This window comes from Nylanderia fulva, unplaced genomic scaffold (assembly GCF_048542155.1).
Source record: "Nylanderia fulva isolate GAGA-0341 unplaced genomic scaffold, ASM4854215v1 Scaffold62, whole genome shotgun sequence".
Classification (NCBI taxonomy): Eukaryota; Metazoa; Arthropoda; class Insecta; order Hymenoptera; family Formicidae; genus Nylanderia; species Nylanderia fulva.
In genome coordinates, this window is record NW_028190721.1 from 609,243 (window position 1) to 623,521 (window position 14,279).

Sequence of the window (14,279 nt, forward strand, 5' to 3'; positions counted from 1 at the left end):
CGAGGATTCTGGTTGGTCGCCGGAGGACACATTCGCAATATCGACGTGTCCGTACCCGCAAAAACACCGTTTCGTGCTTAATCCCGTTTCAAAGATTAGATTTAACCCCGATTAAGTAGCTACGACCTTTCCTTGGGTCGGGCAATTCGGGAGATTAAAATGAGACTCCAGGTGTATTACGCACTCATATCAAGTTATCCCTAATTATTCGCAGTCGGATAATTCCCTCTTGCGACTGTTATTATTATTTCGTAAACTAAAGTTGGATTACCATAAAGGGTGAGCTCAAAAGATCAGAACATCATATCTAAATTTAAAGCTGATATATACTTTTTTTACGTAAAACTCCGTTCAGATAATTTTTTATAAATAATCAGTAATATCGGCGTGTGTCTGGGTAAAAGATATATATTACAACAAATTGCTCATTATTTAACTTTAAGTGCGTCTGTAATAAAATAACGCTTCGCTTTTTCTGTTTGATTACAATTTTTTTTTATTTATTTTACTTATCTGTAATATGTCATATTTTCCATAAATTTTGAAGCGTCGTGTTTCACCATAAATTCAAGAATTAAAATTGATTACTTTTACGAGCGCAAACTAATAGTGCACGAAATACAAATAGAAATAGAAATAGAATTTTAGTGGAGGAAGAGCGGAAAACGTGGATACAGAGCGGTGATTGAATTTTGATATCGATGAGATTTTAAACGTCGACCGAATTTTACAAAACACATCATATCGACCATGAAATTCGCGTTTCGACAGATTTTTTACGTCGCCGATGAAATGACTACCGTTCCCGATATGTATCCCGGATTACAGCAATCGTACAAGCGAGCGACACGTAGATCCAATCACGGGCCATTATAAAAAAGAGACGTAAATGACAAGAATCAAAAGTCATGCACGACGACAAACTATTGCCCGTCGATGGGGACACTGATTGACGAGAGCGTCCGTGTCGACACAACGTTATTACGTTTTACACGTGTAACACGTGTAACACGCGCGTTCGTGCCTCCCTATGCTCGTCGCAGCGATCGATGAGGAGAGAAAGAGAGAGTTCATCCATTTCAAATCTTAAGTAACGATGTTGTATTTATAACCGGAAAAATAAAATGCACGTTCGTGCTTTTACCCGCAGCTTTTCATTCCACATTTATATCATAAAAATCCTATTTTCTATTTTTAAAAAATTGTTTTTATGGAAAATGTGTCTCTTTTTCTCGATGACCATGGAATACGAAGATCGAACGTTTTCGATCTCTCAGAATGCTGAAGCCTACCTTATCTCGCGCCGGGTACTATTCGGCGGAACATAAAACTTTATGCGACCCGTAGAGACCGATCTCCTTATGGGAAAGGGTCGAATTCAGTCGGGCGACTTCGAAATTGCGATGAATGATCATACGAAATTGCCATGTAAGAAAGAAGGTTTAAGAAAAATTCAGTCTTGCCACAAATACAGACTTTGTCTTGAAAAATATAAAAGTGCTCGTAGGATGTTCATATTTATCTATAATTCGCAGAGAGGTGTATATATATATATATATATATATATATATATATTTTTTTTTTCGCGCTGTCAGAAATTATCTTGCGGAAGAATTAAGCTAAAAGGCGCAAAGGAACAAGATAGAAAGTTATAAGAGTCTCGCGAGAGTTCAACGAGCGTAAAACGACGTTTACGATAAAACGAAGATACCCTTATATACATTCAAGATCGCTTTAGTAATCTTCTCGATTGCGATCTTGCGAGCAGATGCGCAAAAACGATAACTTCTACATTATATCTGTATATACAATATTTCTGTTGTTTTATTTATTACTAGAACAAGTCCAAACGCAAGTTATGAGCGCGCTAATTCTTTGATTTTATATTAAAAAAAATAATACTTTTTAAAAAAATAATATAAAGTTTATTTAAACTTGATTAATATTTTTTGACAGAAATTAGCTGATAACTGTCAAAAATATTAATCGAGTTTAAAATATTATAACATATTATTAAAAACATTATTATTTTAACTTTTTTAAAATATTATTATTTTAAAATTAATTAGCAAATTAACACGCTTTAATCAGCTGATTTCTGTCAAAAAATATTAAAATAGTAATATGTTATAATGCCTTTTCTGCAATTAATATTTTTTGATAAAAATCAGTTGATTAACTGTCAAAAATATTAATCGCGCGGATTATATTTGCTTTTTGCTACACGCGTTGTAAAAATATAACTTTTTTTTTTCTTTTATACGAATAATAGAGAAGAGAGAATCAAATGCATCGCGTTTGCGTATAGATGAAAATTTTTCTTTCCGTAATCTTTTTTTTTTTATTACAAAGCGGAAGCTGCGAGGTAATTTTTCTCGACTTTCATAACGCATTTTTCTCTTCTGATGTTGTAGAACGTGAGGGTGGCACTCAACAGCCTGCCAGCGTATGCGACGTCGAATATTACGGATTGACGTCACCAGTGGAAGGCTCGGTGGTGCATCCGGAGCCGCACCGATTATTCGCCATGGAAGGTCCGGTGAAGTGCAGGCAGCACTTTATACCGGCGCCCAACCAGTCGGTGGTCATTACTGTGAGTTACCCGACGAAATGTTTAATCTCTCTATCGTTCATTTAATCGGTCCCGTCCTGGAAGGGTGGAAGGAAAGAGGAACGGTAGGGGTAGACGAGGAGGATTGAATTCGTAAATTTATTCCCGACCTTTAGATGCTGCGCCGCGGGCATCGCCTCGCGGATGAAAACTTTCGCATTAGAGTCGGCGTCGAAAGAAGAGGTAGAGAGAGAGAGAACGGAGCAAGCAAACATTACCGTCAAATGGAGGATATACCGGAAAGGGGAAGGTTTTATTCCGAAAACTCTAAAACTTTTAATCTGCATTTACGCGCGCGCGCGATGCCGGCCTTTAATCCGCATTTAAATAATATTCCGCTGGATCAGACACGGTTTCCCGAAGGCGAAACAACGGTTCTCTGCCGAGAGAACGATTAAATGCAGCAATTGAATTTTCCGATGGAAAAGCAGATAGCGACCGTAATCTCGCGCCGAACGATATGCGTCACATTTACGTTACAAATTTGTCGCGCAAATCAAGAGAATCGTATATATACATATACATATAGCTTTAATCCCGGCGCTATATAAATCGTTTTTGTAACATATACAATATTTTTTCTCCGCTTTTTTTTTATCTTCCCAGTCTACGGAGAGTTTCAATCCGCACCGTTGAATTTGAACCATTGACGCCTGTTTGTAGGTGAAAGGTAGCACGAAACAGACTCCAAACAGCCCGTGCGAGACCAAGTGCGGTGACAGCGGCTGCCACTGCGTCAGCAAGTCCGTGGAGAATATGGACCACCTTCTGCTTGTCTCCGAGACCGGACACATTGTCACGTGTCTCTGCGGAAATTACCAGGTGAGGGCTCATGGATTTCATTCACGGATAGATACACATCTCGACGTTTGCAACTGCTTGTGCGTCTTACACCGCGCGTTTACTTTCGCTCCTTGAACGCAGCGAGATAAAAACTATCGTTATTACCGCGACTTTTATATATCCGTATTGTCACACGAGAACGTCGACGATATGTCGTTAAAATATATTGCTCGCGATACGCAATTTTCCGCGAACGGCTGTTACCCTTTTTCTCTGCCCGTTATATCGCTCTTAGCGAGATGCGCATTTTCTTTTTTTTTTTTCTCTTTTTTCGAAAACAGGGAAAATTTATTACTGCACAACATCTGAAAAATTTTAAATAAACCTCTCGCTATCATCGATAAATTAAGCGTTATAAATTAAGTTCCGCGGAAAAGTATTTTGTTGCAGAAAATTAATTCAATGCAATATATATGTAATTGTTATTTAAATATACGTCAGTTTCATTAACGCAGTTTCATCATTTATTATAATTTATCATAACGTTATATGATTAGCGTATAAATAATTAAAATATAATTTAATAATCCGAATTATACTTTTGGCGAGTTTAATATACAATTGTTGTTATGCACGATCATAATGTATATATATATACACGATGTGGAACCGACTAATGACATCTGAAAAAACACATCGAGTTTTATCGATGTTTCTCAATTCGACGTTCATGTTTATGTTTAGTTAAAAAAGAGTATCAGAAAAAACTATCAACTCTAGGTAATCGACCCAATATAAAATGTGTTTGCGCTCACTACAATTTTGCAAACACATTGTAAAACTGACCTGACTTTGACTGTATATTCACATGATGATTATTAATAGATGTATTATCAGATTACGCAGTCGAGTGTAATCGTTATGGCGAGTCTATAAACACGATTTCGATTCGTCGGATCATCATTTCACATTCAAATGCTCGTTATTCTGCTACAATTGAAGCTATTGTGCAAACAATAGGCTAAATCTGTATAATTTAACTGTATATAGGATTAAATTCGGAATTCACGATTGACAATTAAGCGTATGACCTAGTTGTCGATAAAAAACGTCTCGATATCACTTTTTCTTCTTTTTTCTTTTCAATATCGCGCGGCAAATATCGTGCGATTAAATTTATATTCCCCATTACGTAGTTATCTATCTTTCGCCTTCCACATCCCAACTTTTTATCGCCGGTGCTCGTCTTATTTTCAATTTCTTAACGGCTCTTTTAGTCCATATTTCTCGTCGCGTTTTTCATCTTCTCTCCGATCCGCCTGCATTTTCCACGTCATATCCCTCGCGTCCCATTTTACCCGTTTAACGGGCTCTATTATCGTACAGGACTGGCTTCCTGTGGGTATTCGTAGCTGGACTCCGGTCTACATCGAATGGTCGAGGTCGTCAAGGGCGGGCCTCAATTTCCACGCGGCCTACAAGTTTATCAATGACACTTACTGCGGCGATCACACGATGGCGGAACCGGAAGGCGAGGTCAATGGTGGTGATCTGGCGAGCGCCGGGCTCAAGCTGAATCAGTATTACCAGCAGAAGTGCACGTGGATCCTGGACTCGGCGATCGACCGGCAGCTCATCATCGAAGTCAAGTCCACACAGAGCCGTAAGCAGCCCTTTTCGTTCAACAATTACATCAGAAAAGTTTGCTTGCAAAATTTTTCACTTTTTTCTTACAACAAAATTTTCATCGATTTTTTTCATACTTACTTTCAACATTACCTAGATAGCTTGAATTATTTATATTTAAAATATAATTTATGATTATATTCAACTTTAACTATATGATACACTAATTATATACCAATATTTTAAATTATTTATTACATTTTAGTCTAAAAAATTGTCTTTTATATACATTTTTTATGTGAAAGTATCATAATTTATAATTTGATAATAAATGCAATTTTATAAAAATTGCTCAATTTTCTTCAAATCGAAAAATTAATTTCCAGATTCCACAGTTTTATACTTTGTAAGAAAAATCGCGAGCAGTTTAATAGTATAAAAATGATTTATCTCGAGGTACCTACGTCTGCCAGGAGAACATTACTCAAACAATTCATCTTCGAAAGCTATTAAAAGAAAACAGAAAACAGCTGCGTTTCGAGACAGAGCATATCTTTCGCGGATCTTGTACATTAAGAATTCTCCGTTACTATAGCGCAATTAATTTCTTTGTCACAACAAACCTGTTGATATTCCCGCTGAAATTTTAACGTAACTACATATGCATAGCTAGTATGCATTTAATTTATAAATGGATATATTTAATAACTTATATAGATTATACATTAAATTTCGAATGATTATTAAATCATACCTTTGACATTTAGTAAAAAAATTATATCGCGATGCTTGGAAAATTTGCTCCATCAAAAAAAAATTAAAGATATGAAATAAACGAAAAGAAAAGCAAAGAAATCGAAATATTATTTCGGATATTATACATATATCGAGAATAAGATTTTTTTTTTGGATTTATTATTCTTAAGGATGTTCCCTTCCTTCAGCTCCTTTAACTTTTATTTTGATAAACCCAACAATTCTCTTTCTATCCCGCAATAGAATTTCACTAGAATTCTATTCCAATTCTAGCCGAGGCTCAAGAGAAAACAGAGATAGATCATCTTGCTCGCGACACGCTCCATCTCTGGCGACGACACGGAGAAATCTTCCCTCGATTGCTTTTCTTCCGCGAGACCGCCGGAATTTCTATCCGCGCCATTGGCTCCGCCGTCGCGGACGCGAAAGGGTGAAAGTTGTGGAAGAATAAAGTCGAAAGGGTGTGAGAGAGAGAGAGAGAGGACGTCGCGGGCTCGAGCGACCGAGAAGACAGAGGAGCGCGTCGCGAAACGAATGGCAGCGGGTCGCGAGATTAAAGAGACCATCGGATTTACTACGACGGCGAAAGCTACGAGGACGAAAGCTCTGCGCCTCTTCCTCTGAGCGTTCCACCAGTTTTTCCGCCTTTTCCCGTTCGCTGCCTTCCCTACGCTCCCGCGGTAACGTAAGTCGTCATCTTACGAGCGAGCAGCAAAGGGGCTCGAAACCACCCCACGTCGCATATATATTTGAGTCTGGGAATATTATGATTGCTCTTCACCGCGTGAAATGTGGGGTGTGAGGGATATTGTTTTCTCTTTCTTTCTCCCTTTGGCATAAGATAGATGCAATTGTCTATGTGAACTTATCTTTGACGTTATATGTTCTATCCCAGCAAACACCGATATATAATTGTTACATTGCTATAATAAAACGGAATATAACAGGTAATATAACGTGTACTTTACATGTAACATCCATGTTAGTTGTAATTTCCCACTCATAGATGTAACATTTTAATATAACATATATTACATTGTAGTTATATTGTAATTATATACCAAATAGCACATTGATGTATTGATAAGTCAGTGCTATCTTGGGATATAATGACAATATAACTACAATGTAATATATGTAATATTAAAAATGTTACATCTATGAGTGGGAAATTACAACTAACATATACGTTACATGTAACATGCTTAAGTATATAACATTTATATACTGTGTTTGCTGGGATATAAGGAAGACTCGTTGCAATTTTTTTCTTTTGAAACTGAACATTCGATATTGTCAATCCTTTGTTATTATTGGATTATAAGTTGAAACGGGTCATTATTTTAGTATCTTCTTTTTCTCTCGAAATGTTGACGACGACCGATCGATGCAGCAAAATATATGCATAATAGAATCATAAGCTAGAATTGATCTATACAATTCGTATATAGGAGAATATTATCCATTACAGCGTTTCAAGAAAAGATGGTTTTATTGATTTACAAATGCAGAAACGTATATGAATAGAACGGATCATATACCGCTGTAATATATATTACTTAGTAACAGTAAATAGACTGAGCATCGAAAAGAGCGATATTGTAATCGCGCGTTATCAATTTCAATTTGTGTGGAGAAGAGATATGTGATGCGAAAAGTTTCCACATATCGAAAAAATTCTAGTTCTGTTATTGTCATGAAAAAGCAACTAGGATATTCATATTTATTGCGTTAAAGAAGTACAGGAATAAATATTAAATAAATTAATTAGACTTTTATATGGAGCAGTCCGTTTTACAAACAGTACCACGAATTGAATTATTTCAGTAATGATGTTCCATCCATAACTTTGCGATAGAAATCATTTCTTCCGTTAGGTTCTCTTTTCTATCTTCACTCTATAGCTCATTCTCATTTTCTTCCTCCACGCCGTCTTATAGAACATTATGAGTGGAGTTGGAATCGTAACCAAAGCCTTACAAACGCCGGAAATGGTTTTAATATACCTTTCAAACCATGGTATGACTACATTTATCTCTCTTTTTACCTTCTTTCTTCTCTGACCAATCACTCCTCTAGAGAAATTTAATCGTCGAGTGATACACTTTCTGATATAAAAAAATCAAATTCACATGGATAACAACAGTTTTTGTAATTAACATCTTCAATATTAATTTACTTATGCAAGCATTATTAAATATGTATTTTTTTAATGAAAAATGAACAATAAAATATCTGATCATAATTTAAAAATTCTAACCGTAAATTATGAATATATCTGAATAACAAAATTAATTTAAAAATAAATAAGAATATATCAAAGATTTTAGAAAAAATTATATATATGAAAATATATATATATATATATATATATATTTTCTCGAGAAGGTATCTTCTCTCTCCTTTCTCTGTACACTTTCAAATCCCAAAATAAATTTTATAATTGGGACATTAGGTTTGATACTTGGTGATACTGTCCGCTGCGGTTTCTCACTTAACAAGACTCTGCAATGACGGTATCTTATTTTTTACTTATTATTATCAAAAAATTTAAACATATATTATATTTCTCTGTACACTTTCAAATTCCAAAATAAATATTATAATTGCAACACTAGATTTTACACTTGGTAATATTGTCCGCTTTATGCTATAGGTTCTCTACTTAACAGGATCTCGCAATGATTGTTTATCTCATTTTTTTATATAAAAATTTATAATACATATTATAAGAATATAAATGTTTAATATATAAATATTTAAACACACATATATATATATATATATATATATATATATAATACCAGATTTTATATTTGGTAATACTGTCCGCTTTATGTTACGGTTTCTCTACTTCATAAGCCCTGCAATGACGATCTCATTTGTTTACTTATTATATTACATAAAAATTTATATAACAATTTAAATATATCTTTCAAATTCCAAAATAAATGTTATAATTGTAACATCAAGTTTCATACTTGGTGATACTGTCCGCTTAAAGCTATGGATTCTCTACTTAACAGGACCTCGTGTGATAACAGTTTATCTCATTTTTTTATCTTTATATAAAAATTTATAATATAGGTTATGAGAATATAAATATTTAAATATATATAATACCAGATTTCATACTTGGTAATACTGTCTGCTTTATGCTATAGTTTCTCTACTTAACAAGACTGCAACGACGATATAGCTCATTTCTTTTACTTATCATTGTGTGCAAATTTATAAAACATATTATGAAATTATAAATATTCAAATATATGTTATATTTCTCTGTACACTTTTAAATTACAAATGTAAATTATTTGATTACAAAATTAGATTTCATACTTGGTGGTGCTGTCCGTTTTATGGTATGGTTTCTCTACTCGACAGGACCCTGCACTGCGTGGAATCTGACAATACACGAATACAGAAAGGAGGGCGATCCCGCCGGACCCAGATTGCACACGTTCTGCTCGAGGGATTCGCACAAGAATTTCACCCTACCGTGGAAGATGAATACCGCGGTGGTTAGGTGAGTTTCCCACTTCGGCGCACTCGCGCGCGAGCCGATTAACCCAACGAAAGTTTCGTCGCGCGCGATCTTGTCTATTAGGTACGTTTAATGACAGTTTTGCGACAGTTTCGACGGGAGATTATGACATGGTCGGTTGAAATATAACGGCGTTTTGCCGGCAAACGATCGCGCCTCATTTCGTGTGTACCATCGCGTTTGCATAAAACCGAGGATTGATGCCCGCGCGATCCGTTACTGTCGTCTCGCGTGAAGAAATTATCCACTGATTAACAATCGGCCATCGTTCATCTCGCCTTACCGCGGCAATTCCAGTTACAATCGTGGCATTCTGTAATCCGCGGGATAAAAAGGAAAATATGTTATAACGCAATAGCTTTTCTTCGCGAGATACCTTTCTCACTGTCTACGACGGTGATCGATGCGGTCAAATGGAAGAATGGTTCATTTTATCGTAGGAATAATAATTCGTTCTGAATTATTCACATGTTAATAAAAAATTAGGAGGAAGGAAATTATGTAAAGTTGATTCTCAAAAATTATAAATCAAAAATTACACATAATTAAATTTTAAACATTTTGGATCGAGTTAAAGAAAATACCCTTAATATAAGCGATTTTAATCAATTTTTTTATACATGTTTATCGAAAAACATAAATTCTAAATAAATCGCATAATATTAATTTAAAAAATAGGCAAAGTCTATAATTTTTTGATACAATCAAAAAAATAAGAAACTAATTATATTTTCCAGACTGCAAGCCCTCGGTAGAACCGCGCCGCAGTACACGATGAGATGGCGAAGTCTGACGGTGATCGCCAACACTCGCAAAAGCGGACCATCGCCAGCACCAAACTGGCACGTGAATTTCTCGAGTAAAACGGAACCACGAGGGACGGCTTTTCTCGTTTTCATCGTGTTCACAATACTGTTCGCGCGTTCGTTCGATTGTTAAAAGCGCGAACTCGAGGTAAAAGAATCGCGTCTACACACTACCTGTTCCTGTTAATCGAACGAGCCTAAGTTATATAGAGTCACATATGTACATAAACTTGTGAGGACTCGTGCCCCGGAATCCTCGTTTTACGTCGCCCGATTTGTAAGAATGAATTTTAAGATGGATCACATCGTGTTGCGCTGATCGAGAACCGAGATTTTCCACCGACTGGCTCGTTAATTCCTAACTGCATAATTTTCACGAAAGAAACATTTTAGATGCGGAAAGGGAATATCGCACGACCGTATACGCGCGACAAATAATAATTCGGAGACGAGACATTTTTAACTAATCTTTCTGCTATATTTTTCACTCTACATACGATCCATTTTTTACGATACGATGGAGAATTAACGAACCAGTTTACTGTTCTTCTCGATCAAATCGTACGTGCACATATATGTATATGTATATTATATTATGTGCCCATATATGTGCGTACATCAGATTTAAAGAGAATAATGATCGACATTTGTAATGAGTGATTAGCTTGCACAATCTGTTATTTGAATCAGAGAAGAGTCTGGTCTATGAAGGTTTTAGGTCGTTCATTCGACTGAGTTTAAAACTTTTTGTGCCCTACACTCAAATAAATGATAATATTGATTATAAGATTTTATTGTTTTGCTGTAATTAGAATTTAAACATTATTAATACATGTATATAGATATTCAGTATTGTAGAACCCGTTCACTCTGCGCCTCTCATTTTCTAAAATGTTTTTACAAATCGATAGTTGCTAAATAAAGATATAACCGATATTGTTGTACAATGGCAATGTATGCAATTGTTTCTGAAAATAATATATGTAGAGCGTTATTTTCCTTGTGTTTTTTCCAATTTTTATGCAATTTTCTTTTATTTGAAGCGTATTAAGGAGATACAGTCGTAGTTCTGTTTTATCAATTTTAAGTTAGGTTAGGTTCACTTTTTATTGAATATACAGATCGAAAAATTCTCCACAATAAAAGTACTGATAATAATGAATGGGGAGCGCTGTCTGGCAACTAATTTTTGCTGTTTTATGCCTCGACTTCGATTCCGCACGCAAATATACATACATAATTAAATCAAGTACGAATCTTTTGATAGAGGCTTTTAATCTCATTTTTATTACTTCGGTATTATTATTTTATGTCATCTCTATTGGGAGCGCCATATTTTGTGCACAAATAAACTGCAGATCTTTTGTATTAAATAAGTATTGTTATGAGCTGATACAAGAGGCTGATAAAAAAACTGTAACTTTTTAATTTTTATTCCCAGCAAACACCGATATATAATTGTTACATATAATAAAACGGAATATAACTGGTAATATAACGTGTACGTTACATGTAACATTCATGTTAGTTGTAATTTCCCACTCATAGATGTAACATTTTAATATAACATATATTACATTGTAGTTATATTGTAATTATATACCAAATAGCACATTGATGTATTGATAAGTCAGTGTTATCTTGGGATACACTGTAAAAAAATATGTAATATATTACACAAAAATATGTAAAATTACATAAATAATAAATGTAAAATTACGTGATAAATAATGAAAAGGTAAAGATTTCTATTATTTATTGTGTAATTTTACACTTATTATTTATGTAATTTTACATATTTTTGTGTAATATATTACATATTTTTTTACAGTGTATAATGACAATATAACTACAATGTAATATATGTAATATTAAAAATGTTACATCTATGAGTGGAAAATTACAACTAACATATACGTTACATGTAACATGCTTAAGTATATAACATTTATATACTGTGTTTGCTGGGTTGTTTTTTTATACAAAATTTTAGCGCTTTCCGTTCATTATTATCAGTATTTTAATTGTGGAGAAGGATTTTTCATTTTGTATAGCTAATAAAAAGAAAAGCTCTTAAACTCAAAGTCGGTAAAATAGACATACTCAGCATCTCCATTAAGGCCAGAAGAGAATAGCCTTGTGTACATATTATACATATATAAAGAAGATTAACATGCAAGAACGCGATGCACGGATTTGAAATAGCGAGAATCACACACACACACACACACACACACACACACACACACACACACACACACACACACACACACACACACACAAACACACACACACACACACACGTCACCTCCCTCTCTCTCTCTTTCAGGCGAATGCCAAATTACACGTGTAAGAGATTACAACCATGTAGCGACCTGTGTACATAGGTAGCAGCGGCGTTAATAGAATTTGTACAGAACACACGATTAATTGTGTCTATACCCTAAGTCTGCGAATTACTGTAAAGTAACGATAAGATAATTAATCTTACGCGGCTCCGCGGGAATGAGCACAAAGAGAGAATGTGTATTTTAACGAACGAGCTTCGCGTGTGCCCAAGACACTTCGCGATTTATTGTTACACGTTGTTTGTCGGCCGAACGGGACGCCCTTATCATCGCAATGACGTATCGATAATTATCATTCCGTTCCTATTTAATTATTCGAGGAAACATCGAATCGAGAATAAAAATTCAACCTCCGAGTATCTCACGAAGATGGGGCGCGCCGATCCGCTAGAGCAAACTCGCGATTGATTAATTATTATCGGGAGATAAAATGGAAATAAATGCTAGAGGTCGTAAATACTTGTATAATGTACGTACTTGCATATTTGCATAATACCAGCCGGTAGGCAACGAATCGCGAAACGCGTACTCCTAACCAGCTGTACTACAATGCGAGACAATGTTATTTCTAGAATTTTTCATTGATTTTATAATGAATCTGTAAGATCTCATCGCGATTTTTCTTTTTCTACGAATAATTAAGATAATGCAACGTGTGTTGGCCTAAATATAATAACACTAGTCATCCTTGTGCACTTCCTCTGAAAGAATCTTTAATGTATGTAAAAAGGAATTCGTATTATTTTCTCGTATTATTTATATCAGAAAACTCTCGTTTTTTTTTTTATTTTGTATACATTAAATGTGTCTGATCTCATTTAAAAAATACAAACGTATAAATATGTTATTGGTCGCTGTAATATCGAAACTTTTTTTAATATTTCGCAAAGAGATCTCTTCGCTCGATCTTTTCTTAAAATTATGAGTAATACCTATATACTGTATTTTTTGTTCAGAATGTAATTTATATAAAAACGTAAATTGATTTAAATTGATTTTTGCTTTCTCTACAATCGAAGAAGAAATATTTGCGAAATACATTGAAAAAATGAATTAATGACACATTATACTATAGAAATTATACGGATAAATTAGTATTTATTGCTATAATACATCGAATTACTTTTATATACATTGTTACTAAATTCGTATTTAATAATACGCAGAGAAAAACACTTATATTGTAATATGTTATGTTGTAATTTATAAGGTAAAGCGAAATTATACTCGCCGAGAACCTCGTCAAACCAGACATGAAAGTTGTTGTCCATTTAATTACCGCAGAATCAAGTGTTGCAATAAAATCGAAATTGATGCACAGCAATATAATTTAATATTAAAGAATGTAGATGTGTGAAAAATATATGTTAAAGAATTAATTTTTCAAAGAAAAGTATGACAAGTATTACGCAATTTTATGTTCAATATATTCATATATTTATAGAAATTGCGTTCGATATATTGTTACTGCGTATTTATACAATAACTGGCCTTTTATTTGGAAAGTATATCGATATTTTACACAAAACACGTGCGACCTAATGAAAAAAAATACGTGTTACATGTACATGTACTAGCCGCGTATATATATAAATATATATATAAGTCACAATAAATAGTCAATTGTTTCATATAAAGTCTAAATAAAGTAAAATGAAACACTAACTTGTCCATTTGTTTAGCTCAGGCCTGTAATTATTACTTGAATATCATCTTATAAAGAGCGTATATAATGTGATACTCAGAATAAAGTTTTATATCTTGAGATGAAAAGACAGCTTAATACACACCTTTTATTAAAGACT

General features: G+C 34.3%; 1 protein-coding gene across 4 annotated transcripts in view; it reads left to right on the forward strand.

Annotated features, from left to right (window-relative positions):
* LOC114942262 (uncharacterized) overlaps positions 1 to 11,120 on the forward strand; it is a 346,485-nt gene extending 335,365 nt beyond the window's left edge. For all 4 annotated transcript variants that reach the window (XM_085488071.1, XM_085488070.1, XM_085488072.1 and 1 more), the window contains 5 exons: positions 2,415 to 2,593; positions 3,275 to 3,433; positions 4,781 to 5,057; positions 9,161 to 9,302; positions 10,058 to 11,120. In XM_085488071.1, the coding sequence (XP_085344197.1) occupies positions 2,415 to 2,593; positions 3,275 to 3,433; positions 4,781 to 5,057; positions 9,161 to 9,302; positions 10,058 to 10,259 (959 nt within the window). In that variant the 3' untranslated portion in view covers positions 10,260 to 11,120. The remainder of the gene's footprint in view (positions 1 to 2,414; positions 2,594 to 3,274; positions 3,434 to 4,780; positions 5,058 to 9,160; positions 9,303 to 10,057) is intronic.
* Positions 11,121 to 14,279: the final 3,159 nt, after the last annotated feature.